Here is a 20,972-nt window from a genome sequence, read left to right on the forward strand (position 1 = left end):
ATAATTTACTTTTCCATGCCCAGTATAATTTATTTTATATATCACTTTATAATTTGTGTTATCAATTTATTTTTCTGTCTAATATATATTATTATATACAGTTTTAATAGTTGCATATTAGTCCATCATCATATGTATTATGTTATTCATTCATTTGACATGTAGAAGATTGCTTTGAATTTTTTATTATTATAAAAGGAATCTTGATCTAAATTCACATCTTTTGGTACATATTTTATTAATTTCTTGGTATAAATTTATAGGAAACCATTTAATAAGCTATAGAATATTTTCTAAAATTAATGCTTTTAGAATAAATTGCCAAATTGGTTTCCATAAAAACTTTAATTTCATTTCTAGCAATAGTATATGAGGCTTCTAGTTTCCATGTAACCCTGCCATACCTAGGTAGTATATATACATACATTTTTTATAATATCCAATTTAATGGCTTCTGTACAATATGGAACAAGTCATTTTAACTCTGAGCCTCAGATTCCTAACGTGCAAAATTAACTAATGGAAATATAGTGACAGATCACAAAGTTTATATTGATTCCAGAACCAATTGATATTCAATATTTGAACTGTAGTTCAAGTGACAAAGGGCCAAGGTGAAGTTGGGCTAATGCCAGAAGAGGCTGAAGGGATGAATACTGAGGAGCATTTCTCTGCTAATGCCATGACTGTCCAGAATGTCCCAGTGTTAATCAGAAAGTAATGTAGATAACAGTTACAATTTGAATTTCTGATTGTGTCTTATTGCTGTCTATCCTGCTAAACTGTGTGCCCCATGAGGGCAGGGATCTTTGTTTGCTCACTGATATAATTTATGCCTTTAGCACGGAGCCTGACACATAGTAGGGGATCAATAAGAAGCACCTTATACAAAAGTTAACTCAAGATGGATTAAAGACTTAAACATAAGACCTAAAACCATAAAAACCCTAGAAGAAAACCTAGGCAATACCATTCAGGGCACAGGCATGGGCAAAGACTTCATGACTAAAACACCAAAGGCAATGGCAACAAAAGCCAAAATTGACAAATGGGATCTAATCAAACTAAAGAGCTTCTGAACAGCAAAAGAAACTACCATCAGAGTGAACAGGCAACCTACAGAATGGGAGAAAATTTTTGTGATCTATCCATCTGACAAAGGGCTAATATCCAGAATCTCCAAAGAACTTAAATTTACAAGAAATAAGCAACCCCATCAAATAGTGTGTGAAGGATATGAACAGACACTTCTCAAAAGGAGACATTTATGCAGCCAACAAACATATGAAAAAAAGCTCATCATCACTGGTCATTAGAGAAATGCAAATCAAAACCACAACGAGATACCATCTCACACCAGTTAGAATGGCCATCATTAAAAAGTCAGGAAACAACAGCTGCTGGAGAGGATGTGGAGAAATAGGAACACTTTTACACTGTTGATGGGAATGTAAATTAGTTCAAACATTGTGGAAGACAGTGTGGCGATTCCTCAAGGATCTAGAACCAGAAATACCATTTGACTCAGCAATCCCATTACTGGGATTTACAAAGGATTGTAAATCATTCTGCTATAAAGACACATGCATACCTATGTTTATTACAGCATTATTCACGATAGCAAAGACTTGGAACCAACCCAAATGCCCACCAATGATAGACTGGATAAAGAAAATGTGGCCCATTTACACCACGGAATACTATGCGGCCATGAAAAGGATGAATTCATGTCCTTTGCAGGGATATGGATGAAGCTGGAAACCATCATTCTCAGCAAACTAACACAGGAACAGAAAACCAAACACCGCATGTCCTCACTCATAAGTGGGAGTTGAACAATGAGAACACATGGACACAGGGAGGGGAACATCACACACTGGGGCCTGTTGTGGGGTGGCAGACTAGGGAAGGGACAGCATTAGGAGAAATACCTAATGTAGATGACGGGCTGATGGGTGCAGCAAACCACCATGGCATGTATATACTTATGTAACAAACCTGCACATTCTGCATATGTATCCCAGAATTTAAAGTATAATAATAATAAAAAAAGAAGTATCTTTTGAATGAATAAATAAGCTGAATGAAGCTACCCTATACTTGTCAAGAGACTGTGCACCTGGTAACCGGCAGTGTGCTGTCCTCTAGATAAGTGTGGGTGAGCTGCCATGAATGAGGCCTCTTAGACTTGCCTTTTCCCAGCTCCCATGCTGTGTCCCACTGACAGTCTTTCTCAGATATTTAATACCTTCAGCCTGGTTAAGATTCAGCCTCCCCTTCTGGAATCCATGCTTTGCAAAGCAATGTCAGGCCCCTGTGCTCTAAACCATTATGGATTGGCTTAATAGTTCAATTCAGAGGGTAGAATTTTTTCTAAGTTCTTAGGGATACTTCATTGCTGTCTTTTGGACTACCTGGAGCAACTAACTCATGGGATGGTTGAGGGTGTATTACATGAGATAACATATCATGTAAAATATAGAACTGTTGATCTAAGCAATACAGTGTGGTGGTTAAAAGCCTAGGCTTTAGAGCCAGACCTTCTCAATTCACATCTGGGCTTCACAACTTAATAGCTGTGTCCCCTTAAGCAAATTACTTAATCACACTATATTTAGTTTTCTTGCTAGAAATACAAAAAATATTACCATTGATGTGGGGATTTAATGAGTTAAAGCATGTGTAGAAGTAAAAATGGTAAGTAAGTGTTACCTACTATTTTGATCATTATTTTTAGCCTCAGTGACCTCATTGAGAATTTGCTATGTGCCAGACACCAAATATGTATTACCTCAGTTAATCCTTACAACAATTCTGTGGGCTATTACTGTTATCCCTACCTCATGCATATTCAGGTTCAGAAAGTTTTAGTAATAACTTAAAATCATATAGATAGTAGATAGTAAAGCCTGGATTTAAATGCAGGTAGGTCTGAAATATTCTCTCATAGTGATACTTTTCTTGACATAATTTGAAATATCTGCATTCTTATTGACATTTTTAAATATCTGACTTCTAGCCTTTTTAGCTATGCCCAAAACCTGAGAACTAACTTTAAGTTCACGTGAGTGTTTAAACATCCATCTATTGGTCTGATGGTCTATAGTTTCTAAAAACTCTTACGCTTCTTAAATTACACTGTGATTCAGTTCACCCACCTCTCTATTTCCTCTACTAGGGTCTTAGCAAAATCAGTCAGTCAGTTAAATAATCAAATACCAATTAAAAGCTATAGGTTGGCAAATGATGACCAAAACAGACAATTTGCATGCCATGGTGTGGGCACAGTAAGGTTATATAATCTTTCCTTGAAAGATCACGATGCAATTGTTTCAGTATTCATTTTAAACAGTGAGCTGGAGTTATACATGCTCTAACCTAACAGTGCTTCTCTACCCAGTGTGGAAGTGTCCTGACACCACTAGCAGCAGAGACTCATCTATTATAAAGTGACTGGTTGAATGCGTGCCCTGTGATTGGCCAATATCCTTCTCATCACAGTGATGGACTTGAAATTTGAACCCTTTTCAGACACCTCCAGCAGATAAAACAAGGAAAACTGAAAAGCAATCCATTTACAGATGTCAGCACTGCTGCTGTGTTTTTGGATATGATTTGCTGTACCACATTTGACAGATTATTTTTTATATCTTTGAGATTTATCTTGTTTTCATTGGAATATACTATAAACTGTTGCATTACCTTTTACCAAGTGAATAAATTGTGATATTTGGTAAAATTGTCTTTCATAGCCAAGAGATTCCAGTGTACAGACAGCTAGCATGGCTGTCATGTGGCAGGGTGGTGGCAATTTGCGCATGATACGTATTCAGGAAAAACATTAGCATGTGGCTTATGATAGCATGGGTTTACATGGGGTTCATCTTGATGTTTGAAGGTCGTGTTTTTCTCTTCAACAGGTTAATTATGTATGGCTTTGTGAAGGCTATGATACATGCTGGCCAGTTGAAAAATGGAGACTTTCATTTCACTGACTGTTTATTTTTTGGTTCACTGATGTCTGCTACAGATCCAGGTAATTGCTCAAATAATATATTTTCTTCTTTTAAGAATCAAACATTTAAATTGAATGTTTCTCCCCAAGACCATCACCTGAGTCTACGTAATAATAATTTCTATTTCTCTTCACCTGCAGTTGACATATCTGTTAGTAATTACAAAAGAAAAGAAAAGGAGAATATTTTGGTAGTGCTAAAAAAACTGGTTAAAAAGTAATTTCAGTAGTGGGAGAGATCTTTAAAGTCATTATAGTTTATTTCTCTAGAATAAGCTTGTCCAACCAGCGGCGCATGGGCTGCATGCAGCCCAGGCTGGCTTTGAATGTTGGCCAACACAAATTCATAAGCTTTCCTAAAACGTAATGAGATTTATGCACAGACCTTTTTATTTGCCCGTCAGGTATCGTTAGTGTTAGTGTATTTTATGTGTGGCCCAAGAAAATTATTCTTCTTCCAATGTGGTGCAGGGAACCCAAAAGATTGGACACCCCTGCTCTAGAACGTGTACCCATTTTGAGTTATCATCCTGAATTTCTCTCCACTCAATATATCTTCTCTTCTTTTGAGAATGATGCATTAAATCATTTAAATATATATTTTTAAAAATTTACTCTGGTACTTTTCAAGCATATCAAACATAGGGAGAATAGTAAATAGAATTGGCATATGCCCTTCAGCAGTTATCAAATATGGGCAATCATCTTATTTATACCCCCTCCGCATGCACTCTCTCTCATCATGACTGGATTATGTCAAAGCAAATTCTAGCAATCATATTATTTTCTTTGTAAATGTTTTGAAAAATGAGTATTGCCATTGTAAGACCTAAAAATATTAACAATCATTCTTTAATATTGTCCAAAATCTACTCATTGTTTTAATATTCCTAATCATCTTATTGTCATTATTCATTTGTATAGCAGTTTGTACAAATCAAGATCCAAGCAAGGGCCGCATATTCAATGGGTTGATATGATTATTGAGCCTCTTTTTATCTAGGAGTTTCCCTTTTATTTTTATTTTCTTGTCATTTATTTGTTTAAAAAAAAGAGGTAATTTGTCTTGTGGTTGAATCAAATATAGTTCCTTAAAATATTCCTCAGTGCCCTGTATTTCTTATAAACTGATGGTTAGAGTCAGGTGTTTAATCAGATTCAGGTTCAACTTTTTTGGTATGATTGCTTTAAAGGTGGTGCTGGGACCCTTCTATTGCATCACCTCCAGAGGCAAATAGTGATTGGTGACTCAGCTGTCAGCCTGATCCATCATATTATTGGATTGCAACTCTAGCAAAGACTACAAGAACACAACCTGTAGTTAAACAAGATGCTTTTATTACTCGTTGCAATGAAAGTGAATACCATGGGGAATCATGTTATATCTCAGTGAGTATTAGAAAGGACTTATTATAGGACGTGGGTTTATGTTTGGTTATTTTAGTGAGGGTTTAAGGCATCAGGGCTTTGGTCTGGATTCGATGCTGTCAGGAAGTGGGAATAACTCCAAGACTGGGCATCTTAGTTAAGTCTTATTTAGAAGGAGGAAAGACTCAATTGAACCTAAAGCTACAATTGGTAAAGAAGCAGTGGTCACTCATAATAGCCAGGATAGGGGGATGTTTGTTCAGTTTTGTTTGGACAATGTTCATCAACAATTACATAATAGTACTGTTTTTGTCTGGATCCATCATGGTCACAGAATAGCCTTGCCTGATGTCATTCTGTTAAGTTGTTTTTGTTCAACAGAAGAATGCCAAGGCCTAGCTAAGAGTATCAGGCCAGCTCTTGAATGTGGGTCTACTTTTCTCTTTCTTAGGAACATATAAGAATCTTTCTCAGCTGGGAGCAGTGGCTCATGTCTATAATCCCAACCCTATGGGAGGTCAAGTTGGGAGGATCACTTAAGCCTGGGAGGTCAAGACCAGCCTGGAAAACATGGGGAAACCCTGTCTCTCAAAAAAAAAAAATTAAAAATATAGCCTGATGTAATGGTGCACATCAGTAGTTCCAGCTATAGCTACTTGGGAGGCTGAGGTGGGAGGATCACTTCTCAGGCCAGTAGGATTGGCACCACATAGTGACTTGTTATAAATGTAAAATCTCAGGCTCAACTACAGACCTAGTATCAGATGCTAGAATTTAACAGTATCCTCAAGAGATTCATATGCACATTAAAGTTTGCAAAGCTTTACATTTTAGAGTTGCCCATTTTATCCAATGGCTTTAGTACCCATTGATGGTTTTTGCTTAAGCCAGTATTTATTAGGGGTTACAAACTAGTGGTATGCTGATCTAATCCTACCTTTTGCATTTATTAGCTGGTGGTACTCTCCTTAATGAGGTAGTTTTCCAGTTCAATTATTTCAGTACCCAATGGTATAATTTAAGCAACAAAAGCAGGGCAAATGATCCATTTTTTCTCTTTATTTACTAATTTTCAAAATAATGTGTTGTGTAGCATCCTGCACATGTGACCAATGAGATGAGCTTTTAAAAACGTATCATTATGAGCACATGGATTTTTACATAGATGCTATGTTTCAGTCTACTCTTGTCATTATCCTTTTTTCATGATCAAAAGATGCCATTTTTGACAAGTGGGAGCCTCTTCAAGTTTCTCCTGCATCCTTTTATTATAATGACAACAGTTTTCAATAGGTTTCTTGCTTTTGAGTAAGACTAGATGTTTCAACCTTCTCTTGTGTATTTCCTGCACCCTACCTAGGAATTACCTTTCTTTCCGAAAGGCCTTGGCTTTTTCTAAGAGGGAAATTTAGTTAGAGACTGTAATCTGGGCACTAAGGGATTGCATTTCTGCTGGATTGATAATTGTTTTTAGATCTTTTTTTAAAAGGAGAAATTATATCACATATTCATAATATTTTCAGTTAAAATTTAGTATTATAGGAACTTAAGTGCCTTGAATTTTTATTTTCACTTTTATTTTCTTCTGCCTACTCTTTTTCTTCCTACACATTAATATAATTTCCTACCTGCTTAAAACATATATTCTCAAAAGTATAATATATATACTGTTACTAAAAATATGATAACTAAAAACTGCTTAAGATTTTATTGTGGTTATTTTTAACCTTTGGATATATCCCACTAGTGATGTACAGTTAAAAATTATTCCCTTTTTAAAATCACTTGAAATAATTTCTCTGTGTGGTTGAGCCACAAGTCAATATATATTAATGTTCATTTGTTTTATCTTGTTTTTAATTTTTAAAATTAGATTATATATAGGATTCTAAAAAGAAAATCACAGAACAAAATAAGAGAAATCTAGCTTCTCTCCCTGTCTCCTTTACCCTAAATTTCCAGTGATTTCGGTTGGTTTTCGGTTTACTCTTCTATTTTTAAATTTAAGCAAATACACAAACATGCACACATTCCACTATATGCTGCTATGCACATGGTTCTTCACCTTACTTTTATTTAATTAACAGTATTTTGGACATCTCTTCATAACAACATATAAGAATATTTCTCAGCTGGGAACAGTGGCCCACACCTATAATCCCAACCCTATGGGAGGCCAAGGTGGGAGGATCACTTGAGCCCAGAAATTCAAGACGAGCCTGGACAACATAGGGAAACCCTGTCTCTCCAAAAATAAAAAATAAAAAAATAGTCTAGCGTGGTGGTGCACACCAGTAGTTCCAGCTATAGCTACTTGGGAGGCTGAGGTGGGAGGATCACTTGAGCCCAGAAGGTTGAGGCTGCAGTGAACTGTGATCACGTCACTGCACGCCAGCCTGAGTGACAGAGCAAGACCTTGTCTCAAAATAAATAATAATAATCATCTTTCTAATTATCTTTAGTAGTCGAAGAGTACTCCATAGCTTATTCAATCAGTCCTCTATTGATAGAAATTTGGGTTCTTTCTTCTGCAATTGTGTATGGTGTTGAGATTAATAGCTTTTCACATTTTGACAGTGTTTCTTTGGGAGACATTTCTGGAAAGAGATAATGGTAAATGTATTTGTAATTTTCCTAGATGCCAAACTCCCCTCCATAAAATTTGTATCAGTTTGCATTCATACCAGCAAGGCATGACAATACCTGTTCTTCACAGTCAATGCAGTAGACAATAAAAACTTGGGAGGTTTATCCATATGAAAGGTGAGGATTTATATATCCCTACAGCATGGCTTAGTACTTCTTTTATTATGAGTGAGATTGTATGTTTGTATTTTTGTATTTTATTATGAGTAACATTCATGTAATTTATAATAAAAATTATATATTTATTTTTTTCTATTCATAAGATACCCTTTTCCAGTAGAGTCATTAGACTTTTACATTTCAATGTTTAGATGCCCTTAATATGTTAAGAATATTAATCTTTTCTCTGTCATATAAGTTACAAACAGTTCTTCTGGTTTGTCATGTTTTATTTTGCTTATGGTATGAGAGGTTGATTGAAAGAACATGAAATAAAACTGAGTCTTAGGTTTGGAACCCATGGTGTAGATTGAAGATCAGAGCCCCAGAGTGGTATACAGGGATAGACTGCTCTATCCCCAGGGTTAGGAATGGCCTGGTCACTATGTCATTGCTAGAAGATTTCACCCTCACACAGCCCAAGGGAAATGCAGAAGTCCCTTGATAGTCACTGGAAGCATGGACCCAAGACTATATATTTTCAGCCTATCTGGCTAGTTAAGGTTGTTCTCTTCTGCCATACGTAGATATTCTGGCTTTCAGGGTCAGGCCTCACTTTGCATCACCTTTGCACAGAAGCACTGCAACCAGCATTCCCTGGTCCCAACACTGAAGGCTGAGTTTGTTGCCTTCTACTGAGTGACTCACCTAGCTCCAAAAACAATTGAGTTGTAGTCAAGTGCTGCTCCTTCCGTGGCAGGTGATGCCCCTGGAATTATGTTTAGATAACACAGGAAAACCAATTAAAATGGAAAAAAAAATCCAGACTGGGCACAATGGCTCATGCCTGTAATTCCAACACTCTAGGAGGCCGAGGCAGGAGGATTGCTTGAGGCCAAGAGTTCTAGATCAGCCTGAACAACAGAGCAAAACCCCATCTCAAAAGAAAGAGAGAGAGAAAAGAAAGAAAGAGAGAGAGAGAAAGAAGAAAGAGAGAGAGAGAAAGAAAAAGAAAGAGAGAAAGAAAAAGAAAGGAAGAAAAGAAAGAGAAAGAAAAAGAGAAAGAAAGAAGGAAAGAAAGAAAAGAAAGAAAGAGAAAGAAAGAAAGGAGGAAGGAAGGAGGCAAAGAGGTAAAAGAGAGAGGAAGGGAGGGAGGGAGGGAAGGAAGAGAGGGAGGGAAGGATCCAACTTGGTAAGATGGTTACTTATCTGCATTGTATCAAACACCTGAGTGGGCTGAAGTTTTTAAAATACAATATTGGTTCATAACCATAAAGAGCATCCTGGGGCCCAAGTCTACTTTCCAAGTTTGGCATGGACCAGCTGTGCAACTTTGGGCAGCCACTTAGCCTCTCTAGATTTTATACATTACTGGAAGTAGAAGATAGTATTTCTCATCGCTTCCAACTTCTTTTTTTTTTTTAGCAGACAAAACTGACTCTTCATCTGTAAAATAAAAAGTTTTAACGAAAGGTCTAATATCCTTCCAGATCTAACATTGCATGATTTTTATTCCTGTGAGACTGGTTTTTATTTTAAAACAATCTTTTATTTTAGGGAAAATAAAAGTCAACCCGAAGCCTGCTAACTTTATATTCTGAGGTTCCAACCTCAAATCAACAAATGCTAAAGATAACTCATAAAGTAGAAACCCACACATGAATAGGAACCCTTAAATTCTCTTCTTTTACTGGGAACTAATTGTTATATTAAAACATGCCGAACCCACTCTCTGCTAAATTGGTGCAATTTAAGATCTTCAACAACCTTAAAACACCTAGTTAATCTTACCCCACAATTATTCACTTATTGCCTAAATTATTGTGACTCCCTAATTGACGAGAGGAAACCTATGCTCTCCAGGTCTGACATTTCTTGGCCGTTTAAAAATTAATTCTTTCCCATTTAGCCTTAGCTAATATTAGCTAGGTGTTATTATTTCCTTCATATTCATCTTTTAATGGATACACATTTAGTCTTAAGTCTAATTCTTCTGCAGATTTCAGATTCTCAGACAATTTTCGATTTAGCTCCATTTGGGGTTATTTGACTATAATTTGATTCATTTTATCTCCTCCTTTCCTTACTGATGAAGATCTTGCTGATGATGGAAAGGTCATCATCAGCACTTAACAAGTGGATAGTGAAAGGCAGAACAACCAAAGAGACAGTGTATGGAAAATGGCAGGACAGGGAAAGAAAGAAATACACAGAGGGCTCACTGAATGAGCCAGCTCTTCTTCTGGTGTGTGCAAAAAACAGAGACTAGGAGGATGGGGAATGGGAGAGGAAAGATAAACAAAACTCAAGAGAGCAAAAGCCCAAACAGCTGGAAATAGATGATTTGTTTAACAGCTCTCATTTTGCGATTAGCCAAAGCTTGTCAAGGAGCTGTCCAGCCTCATACTATCCTCTGGTCTTTTTCATTGCTGTCTTCGAATCTCGTTTGGTAAATTTGACTATCCAAGATAACAATTTTGATTAACAAGTCGGAAATGTCCTTTCATATTGGGTAGGTGGTTAAAGAGGGGAGTCCTTAAGGTGTGTAAAGATATGTGGAGACACAAGCATACCCACGTGCCTTGAACATACCAGTTTTGTGGCTGTTTTGGTGTATTTTCGCTTGTTGCTCCCTCCCCACCTTCTTCAGGTCTATGTTCAACCGTCACCTCAGTGAGAGCCTTTCTTGCTCACCCTATCAAATACTGCACCCCCTCGCCCAGACATCCCTAATCACAGAGCTTTCTATCCCCTGTCCATGCCTTACTTTCCTCCACATCACTAATTACTAATCACTATTGATCAATTTATTTAGTTGTTTATTTACCTCTTTATGTACTTCTTTGTCTCCTGCGTGGGAGATGTTTTTTTCTATTTTTCTGGATTTTTTCCTCTTTTCAGTCTTACAGTTCTGATATCTAGAACAGCGAGTTTTTAATAAATACCTGTTAAATCAGGAAAACAATGCAACTTGAGGAAGAAACTGCTAGGGCAAAGTGTGGAGTGTGGAAGGGCATCTCTTTTCAATTATGACATGTGAAGCAGTTGAGTATCCTAGGTCATCCTCAGGGATGAGGTGTCTCATGGCCCCTGGAAGGGCAGTCTTCCAAGATGAGGGTGGGCTTCCAGCACATAGCTGCATTTCTAGCACATAGCTGCATTTCTAGCACATAGCTGCATTTCTAGCACGTAGCTGGACTTCTAGTACATAGCTGAGTGGCAATATCAGTTTCTGTCCACCAAAGAAGATATATTTAACTAAAACGAAGCTATGTGCCTTTCCTCTTGTCCAACCATGTAGCAAATATTTCTTTCTTCTGTTTATCTGGTGGTCAGTGGCTGAACATTTTCCAGAGCATGCCAAGCTATGGTTTGCAGACTTGCAAGAAGCAGTTATAATCATGTGTTTTTTCGAAGTTGGAAGATGTTCAAACTAGTAGCTTCTTTTAGGAAAAGGAATAACTCAGCACATTGCATCAAGTATTAAATAATCACCCAGAAGATGCCAGAAACTCATCCTGGTATTTACGGAACTGACATTTCCTTCAAGGTCTTCAGGAAGCCACTCATTCAAGTACATGTGTTCTGTGCATTTTCTCGCTTCATCAATTTCCCTGTTTCCTATTTGGATTAGAGTGTCTTCATTTTACATAATGCAGCTGCATTGAGACTCAAATACAGCTGCACTATTTTGAACTCCAGAAGTATTAATCCAGTATTCAAAACTAGAAAAAAATGATTAATTCAGAGACTTGTCCAATTTTCCTCCTAGAGAATTAATCCAGGGTGTCTTGATTTAGGTAACATTAGATAGGGCACATTCTAGATTTGCTGTATCCGACATAAGACTTAACGAGATACATGTTGCTACTGAACCCTAGAAATGTGACTAGTCCAAATTGATATGGGCTGCAAGAAGAAATACACCCTAGATTTCCAAGACATCATTTGAAAAAAGTGAAACATCTCATTAATAATTTTATACAGTATTAATTACATGTTGAAATAATATTCACTTAATATTGAGTTAAATAAAATATCCTATAAAATTAATTTTACTTGTTTTCTTTTTACTTCTTTAAGAAGACTACTAGAATATTTAAAATTACATACGTGCCTTGAGTTCTATTTTTATTGGACAGCACTGCTATAAATATATATATAAATGAAACTGCTGGAAACCAAAACCATGACCCTTAATAGACATACCGTAATAATTTAAAATTGAGTATTAAGTTTGAATACGGTATTAAGTACAGATACAATGCACCGCATAGATTATGCCATTTGGTAAAATATAGGCAATTTATTTTTATGAGATTGAATTAACATGTCTGAGATTTTCTTTCTAAAATCTCTCCTCCCAGTCTCATTTTTCTGCTTTGATGCATAATAACCTATAAAACTACTTTACACCCAAGCTTCAGAAATAGAGTAAATATCTGTATAATTCAAATATCGTATATGTGCCATTTAAACTATGAATACTATAGCCTCTGATTTGGGGACAGTGGATTAAATAAACTCCTGTCCAAATGTCTCAATTGTATTATTTTTGTAAGAATATAAATAAGTTCTTAAATAAAGCCTGACAATCTCAGCACTGTTTTTGAAATGCCCATTACTGTTTTATCTTATGTAACATGTCACAGGTTCAAGAAACTTGATATTTATATTATGTTAGCGTGGTTTCAAAGTATGTTGACACATTTAACATTCCTAAATTGGGTAGACTCAATATCAAAAGTAAATATTTATCTAAAATGAGTAAATGGAGACAACCTGCATAGCCAGCTGGAAAATACAGTCCATAATTTTTTTCATTAAGTTTAGATTTTAAAAATCTATTTGATGTAAATTATTAGTTCAGTTCTCTCATCGAACAAGGCAACATACACAAGTGCTTAATAGGATCTATTTCTTTATCTGTATCATCATCAACACTAGATAATATTTAATGACTAGATCATCACAGATGTTTCACAATATAAAAGGCCCATTGAGTTCTGCATGGTACATAATAAATACTTATCGAATAAATAGAGCAGTCATTGAACACTGATTAAGAACACTGTTCATGGTGTGGGACAGTCATGTTTAAATCTTCATTTTATCTGACTCACTTGGCCTCAGTTACTCCAAATATAAAATGGGAATATAACGTTTATTTTAAAGGTTCTTGATAAGGATTAAACAAGATAATATGTCTTATTTTTATTGTTATGTTGTCATCATTATTTTTATGCTGCACTAAGATGGGGCTGCTATTTTTCCATCAGTATAATACAGTGAAATGTGTGCATTTCTGCTTGTATTCATGATACTAATGAATTTCCATGATTCTTCCTACCTGGTTAGTTCTCCCGTGACCTACTATATTCATTTGTGGGTTGCTTGTTTAAAGTTGGGAGTGTAATATATGTAATGTGGTAATTTTACTTTGAATAAAACACAAATATAATTTGACAGCTATTCTTATAGATGAGAGGTAGTAATTTTTAAAAGCAAATCTCAGGCATTGTCATTTTACCCCTATGTACTTTGGTGCGCGTCTCAAAGATTAAGGACACGGTTCTTACATATCATGAAGCCACTATCCAACCTAAAAATTGTTCCATAATCCACTGGTATCATCTAATAACCAATCCACACTGAAATTTTCCCGATTTTTGCCCTTTGCCTTTGATAACCCAAACGGGTTTCACAAGTGATATTTTGTTGTCTCTTCTCTGCTTTCTCCTTTAATCTACAGCAGTGCTCCTTCCTACCTTTTTTAAAAATGCTATTATTGAGAAAATTGGGTCAGTTCTATAAGATGTACCACATTCTGGATTTGTCACTTCCTATGGTATCATTTAATTGTTCCTGTATCCTCATATTTCTGTAGGTGAAAGTTAGCTTCAGAGAGTCCTGATTACTTAGATTCAAATTCCTCAGTTTTTGCAAGAATATTCAATAGGTGATGCTTGATCGATCACATTGCATAATATTAGAAGTCACACAATGACTTTTAGTTTAAGCTACTACTTATATCATCTAAATGGAATGTACAGATCTTATCTAGACCCTTGGTCAAATAATGCACCCATAAATAAACTACCATTTTAAACATATAATTTTAAATATAACCACAATTCCATCATCACACCTAAAACATTAATAGTAAATTTCATGGTAGGCAAAATAATGGCCCTCCAAAGATGCCCATACCTTAATCTTCAGAACCTGTGAATATATTACCTTAAATAGCAAAAAGGGATTTACAAGATTGATTAAATTAAGGACCTTGAAACGTGGAGATTACCCTGGATTATCTGAATGGGCCCAGTTTAATCACATGGGTCTCTAAAAGTTGTAGAACTTTTCCTGGCTGCAATCAGAGGAAGATGTGACTCTCAAAGAAAAGGGCAGAAAGATATAATGTTGCTGACTTTGAAGATGGAGGAAGGGGGCTATGAGCCCAGAAATTTGGGTGGCCTCTGGAAGTTGGAAAGGGCAAAGAAACTGATTATCCTCTTGTGCCTACAGAAAGAAATGCAGGTCTGCTACCATAATTTGATATAACTGAGACATGTGTTGAACTTCTAAGGTACAGAAATATAAGATAAATTTGCATTATTTTAAGTCACTAAGTTTGTGATAATTTGTTACAACAAAAATGACAAACTAATATAATTTTAAATATTATAAAATATATAGTTTAGTTAAAATTTCTCAACTTATACAAATTTTGATAGCTGCTTTCATTGACCCAGACAATGTATGCACAATGCTTTTAGATATAAAATGAATGACTTAAAATAATAAAATTGTAGGATACTTTTGTGGAAAGAGCTACTTCTTTTAATTTACCACCCTTGTTTTATAAAAGAGAAACTAAGGTTTAGAGGTGAGTGACTTGGCCCTAGGACAGTCATTTCAAAACTTAACATTACAATCACTTTTAAAAAATTCATGAAGGTCAGTAGTGGATTCTGGGAAAGTATTGACCTTACTTGGCTTTCCTGCCCTTTGTTACTGTAATTTATCTGATTTTCCTAAGGCAAAGAGCTGTTGGTTCCTATATGCAACTGAGTGCTGGTGAAGCCTGGAGCTTTATGCAAACCCTACAGAAATAACAGATAGTGAGCTTTCTCTACCATGAGTAGCATGAGCCTCTAGACACCAGTTTCAAATAAGTCTTTAGATGGAGACTGGAAAGCTATGAATCCTGAAAAGTGGTTTGGGTTGTGGAAATATGTGGACGTTGGTGGTAGGAAGGTGGCAGTAGTTGACATTAGCCTGCATGAGTGAATTTGATTCTTTGCTTACTGGGTAATGGACCTGTCTCCTCCAGGTACCTGAAGGTACGTGCTTCTCCATCACTGGCCTATCTTCTGCCACTCACAGGACTGCTGTCACAGAAGGTAGTCCAACAAACAGTCTTAAACTCCAAAAAGCTGACAAAGAAAGATAAAAACACATCAAGACTTTTCAGCAGCCTGAGAGAGGAAGATTGGTCAGAATAAATAGAGCACACACCCAGGAAATAAATCCCTGAAATAGTTAGAATATACTTTGAACAACCTTATAAGAAATCTTATAAAAAGAACTCAGCAATGTTAGTTGCACATGGTCAAAAATTCTGTTCACTAATATATTCCCAAGGCCTAGAATATAAGCTGACTCAGAGGAGACTATCAGTAAATACTTGTCAGATAAATAAATCCATCAAAAGAATAATAATGCTAGGTAGACAGAATATACCATGAAAGTGAGAGTGGTACAATATCATGAAACCCATTAACATAATCTATTACATCAATACATTATAAGAGAATAAAATATGTAATCATATCAGTGAGGAAAAGACATTTAATAATATGCAGCAGCATTACTAATAAAAATTCTAAGTAAAAAGGAAAAAAACTATTTAAATATAATTCAAAGTATTTACCAAAATCTAATACCAAATATTATTCTAATGAAAACTTGAAATTGGATAATTCAAGAAGGTTTTATTTATAGAGGACTTGTTGCAAAGTGCATTTGTAGAAGAATTACAAAGAACAGTGCAGGCATCTGGAGCTTGGGAGTAGCCAAATAGTTACCACTCTTAGGTTCAAAGCAATAAGAGGAGAGTGTGTTCGTTAGAATTCAGTGGGAGAAAGCTTGTGGGATATGTCACCTGGTGCAGAGCAATGACCTTCTGTTCAGGGACACTTTTAGTTCAAGGTAGCATTTCAGAGGGAAAATGTCAGGGAATAAGTGCCTAAGTCTCCTTTCTGCCCCTCCTCTGATCTCTTCTGGGGCTTCTCATTGGTCAAATCCAATCAGAAGCTAGAGGGCATGGGAACCTATTGATGTAGTTCACGTGGTCAGTGTCCCAAAGGAGAGAATGTGTAAAGGGAAAAATGGAAGATACTGGCATAGAAGTTCTAGCAAATTCAGTAAGAAAACGAAAGAAAATAAAACATTGCATAAAAGTAGAAATTAGGAAATAAAGCTGCCATTTTTGTTGATGTTACTCTGTTTAAAAAAACTATTAGAATTAAAAACAAAATTTCGTGAGGTGCCAGAGTATAAGATAAATATACAAAATCCAATAGCGTTTAAAAAATTTAGCAGCAAGTTTCTAGAAATAAAATTCAATATCTATAAAACTTACAACTATTTGATACTAATTTTAATAAAGAATAAAGGTATAACATTTTAAGGTATATAAAATATAAAACAAGATATGTACAAATGAAAAGTCATAACATGCTCTAGGATGGGAAGATTTAATTATGGACATACTTTATCTTTTTCTTCCTCCAAGATTTTTTTCATGGACTACTTTTTAAACAATGAAAAACTTCAGCAAACTATATAATCCCTGTTACTTTTCATAAGCCTCCCAGCAGTTTCTAAATTTTTCATTCTATTCGAATACATCATTCAAAAATGTTTTTAATGTCAGTTTATGTGTGACTTTCTTTCCAAAGCCTTTTATGCCTGAAAAATTTTCATTATACCCTCATATTCAATAGCAGTTTGTTTAGACATAAAAGTATTGATTCAAAGTTATGTTCTTTTTTTATTCTTTCAAATATTGATTTCTCTTCATTTTTATTTTAATCTAGTGGTGCTCTTATTATCTATATGTTGCACCTCTATTTTTATCTCTCGTGTCTCTTAACATTTTAAAATTGTACTTTTATCTCTTCAATCTTTCTTGCTTCCTGCTGGAGGAGTTCCTCAATCAGGTTTCCCATTATCTAAATTATTTCTTCGGTTGTATCCATTATCCTATTTATTCCATCTATTATAATTTTTTTCCAAATGCTATGTTTTTCATACCTGATATTTCCTTTTATTTAACTTTCTTCTGTGTCTTTAAGTGTATTTAGTATACTTATTGAAAATGTTTTATATATCTATTCTAATACTTCTGTATTTTGTTTGTTGATTTTCTCTAAGTTGTTATAACCCTCAGGTGTCTAGTTATTTTTCGCTTTTGCTCATGTTCCTTTAGGAGTATCAACTACTGAATTGGCAATACATATTGGAGAAGGGCCTCAAAACTAAAGTTATCATTTTCATTTGCTGTCATCCCACTAACCCAGTGTAGTGATGTTAAGCCTCAGAACACATTAACTTTGGAGACATTCTTTGCTTGTTACAACTGGGGGAATGCACTACTGGCATTGGACAGGTAGAGGGCAGGGATGCTGCTAAACTTTGAAAACACACTGGACAGCCCCCAACTGCAGGTAATTGTCTGGTCTAAAATATCAATAGTGCCAGGGTTGAGAAACCCTGCCTAGCCAACTTCTCAGGTTGGGGTTTAGGCCCTAAGGGAGAAACAACATTGATAATCCATTAGCCTAGGATTTGTAGGGAAAGAGAATGCCTAAGGCTGCTCAGTCTCTACCTGTTCTTATCAACTCCTTACCTCACAAGACCGTTTGCACTGATCCTGACATTACCCCCACGAACACCTGCCCCAGTGTTTAGCCAGTTGTGTACGCTTTGTGTGGCAAGGAACTTATGCAATGATTACTCCCTGGAAATGCAAGTAAGCCAAATGGCAGAGCTTAAACAGTTTTTCTTTGTTTGTTTGTTTTTCTAATTTGCTTTTTTTTTAACTGCTGTGTGTATCCACCCATTGCCGGATTTGCTGCACTCTTGCCACCCCCCTCACCTCTTTCCCACACACATCAATCCAAAACAGTGCTCCTTCTCCCTAGGGATTTCTCATGGCTTTTGTTGTTGTTAGTTTCAATTCCACTTTTCTCTATATGCTTTCTTCATCATTGACTTTGTGGAAGAAGGGCCTTAGCCGATGCTATGATACTTCACCATCTTGGTGATGACAACAAAGCTCTCATAAAAATTCTACTTTCCTCCAAATTCATGTAAAAATGTAAGGTAATTTCAGTGAAAACTTACCACTTTAAACATTGAAACTGGATAAAATTATCTTAAAGCTTGTAAAGTGGAATAAAAGCATGAGGTAACCTACCTGATCAGATGCAAGAATATACTACAGTGCCATTATAATCAAATCAATGTGGTATTGGCCTAGGAAGCACAAGACCAGTAAAAAATAATAGTCCAGTAAAAAATTATAGATCCAGACACAGATTTCAGTGAAAAATGATAATTTGACAGAGGTGGTCTTTCAGTTCAATGGGGAAATGATGGTTAATTTAACAAATGGTACTAGCACAATTCACTGGCTACCCACTTAGATTATAAAATTGAACACACATAACCATTTACAAAAATATATTTAGAAGAATTAAACTGTAAATAATGAAATTTTAAAAAACTACTACAAGAAAATCTGTAAATCTATATCTATAGATTTAGGATATAGAGACTCTTCTTAACAAAGAATGGAAAACCAGAATCTATAAATATAGATATATTTGAATATATAAAAAGAAAATATATTTAAGTAGAAAAGACACCATAAACAGTCAATAGATAGGCAACACACTGGGGAAAAATTATTAAAATACAGAGGACAGAATATTACTATTTCTGATACACAAAGAACACTCTAAAATGACAATCTGGAAATAAGTAGCAGAAACACTGACAAAGACTGTGAAGAAGCAGGCCAGTCGCGGTGGCTCACGCCTGTAATCCCAGCACTTTGGGAGGCTGAGGAGGGTGCATCACGAGGTCGGGAGATCCAGACCATCCTGGCTAACACGGTGAAACCCCATCTCCACTAAAAATACAAAAAATTAGCCGGGCGTGGTGGCGGGCACCTGTAGTCCCAGCTACTTGGGAGGCTGAGGCATGAGAATGACATGAACCCAGGGGGCAGAGCTTGCAGTGAGCCGAGATTGTGCCACTGCACACTTGCCTGCAACAGAGCGAGACTCCGTCTCAAAAAAAAAAAAAAAGACTATGAAGAGGCAATTCATAGACACACAAATCCACTTGTGCCACAAGTGTGAAAAGTTATTCAAACTTCCAAGAAGTCATGGAAATGTAAATTAAAGTAACAGCATATCATTCTACCCCTAGCAGTTTGGCAACAATTATAATACCAAGTAACAGTCATTGCTGGCAGGGATGCAGGAAAGAGTGGACTTTTACACATTTCTAGAGAACATTTAAATCATTAACAGACTTCTGGAAAGCAATTTGGCAAAGCTATTATACCTTAAAATATACAGCCCCTTTTGACCCAGCAATCTGACTCCTGGGAGGCTATCTCACACAAGTAAAACCACCAGTTCTTAAGGATATATGAACAAGAATGTGTACTGCAACATTTTTAAGATGATAGATTGTAGGACATCTACACAATATTATATATCTATTAAAAAAATAAATTAGTGCCCTTCCAGTTAACTTGAGAGTTTTCCAGCAGGCATTGTTGGCTATTTAAAGTAAAATGCAAAAATGTATATAAAAATATGATTCACATTTTTAAAAGCAGTGGTCACCCCTATAAATTTATGTGTAGATAACCCCCATGCGTGTGTATCTGTAACTTTTTTCAATGGAGTCGTGTAACTGGTTTTCAGACACGTGCTGGATTTGTTTTGTTTTATTTTGTTTGTCTGTTTGTTTGTTTGTTTGTTTGAGAAGGAGTCTCGCTCCATCCCCATGCTGGAGTGCAGTGGCGTGATCTCGGCTCACTGCAACTTCCGCCCCCTGGGTTCAAGCGATTCTCCTGTCTCAGCCTCCCCAGTAGCTGGGACTACAGACACGCGCCACCAGGCCCAGCTAATTTTTCTATTTTTAGTAGCGACGGGGTTTCACCATGTTGAGCAGGATGGTGTCATTCTCCTGACCTCATGATCCGCCCTCCTCAGCCTCCCAAATTGCTGGGATTACAGGCATGAGCCACCACACCCAGCTGCTTTTAAGATTGTACATCTCACTCCATAACATGTGTTTTTGTTTTGTTTTTTCGTTTTTGCTTTGTTTCTCATTTTAAACATCTAATTTAACATTGTTACAATTGCGTGTGTAATCGTTATACTGAGAATTTTAGTATAAAGAGAAATTGGTAGGACATATACTAGGTTAGGTGTCCCCAGCCCCCTGGGCCACAGACGGGTACAGGTCTGTGGCTTGTTAGGAACCAAGCTGCACAGCAGGAGGTGAGTGGCAGGCCAGCGAGCATTACCACCTGGGCTTTACCTCCTGTTAGATCAGCGGCAGCATTAGATTGTCATAGAAGTGTGAACCCTATTGTGAACTGTGCATGCGAGAGATCTAGGTCGTGTGCTCCTCATGAGAATTTAATGCCTGATGATCTGAGGTTGAACGGTTTCATTCCGAAACCATCCCCACCTCGCCCTCCTCCCCATCCCCCACAAGAAACCTGTCCCTGGTGCCAAAAACACTGAGG

At 36.3% G+C, this 20,972-nt stretch overlaps 1 protein-coding gene across 1 annotated transcript in view; it reads left to right on the top strand.

Moving 5' to 3' along the window:
- Positions 1–20,972, top strand: part of SLC9A9 (solute carrier family 9 member A9) — a 593,042-nt gene that overhangs the window by 155,988 nt on the left and 416,082 nt on the right. Inside the window, exon 5 of the mRNA XM_058433501.1 lies at positions 3,921–4,036. Within this exon, the coding sequence (XP_058289484.1) occupies positions 3,921–4,036 (116 nt within the window). The remainder of the gene's footprint in view (positions 1–3,920; positions 4,037–20,972) is intronic.

Source organism: Hylobates moloch, unplaced genomic scaffold (genome assembly GCF_009828535.3).
Source record: "Hylobates moloch isolate HMO894 unplaced genomic scaffold, HMol_V3 SCAFFOLD_22, whole genome shotgun sequence".
NCBI lineage: Eukaryota > Metazoa > Chordata > Mammalia > Primates > Hylobatidae > Hylobates > Hylobates moloch.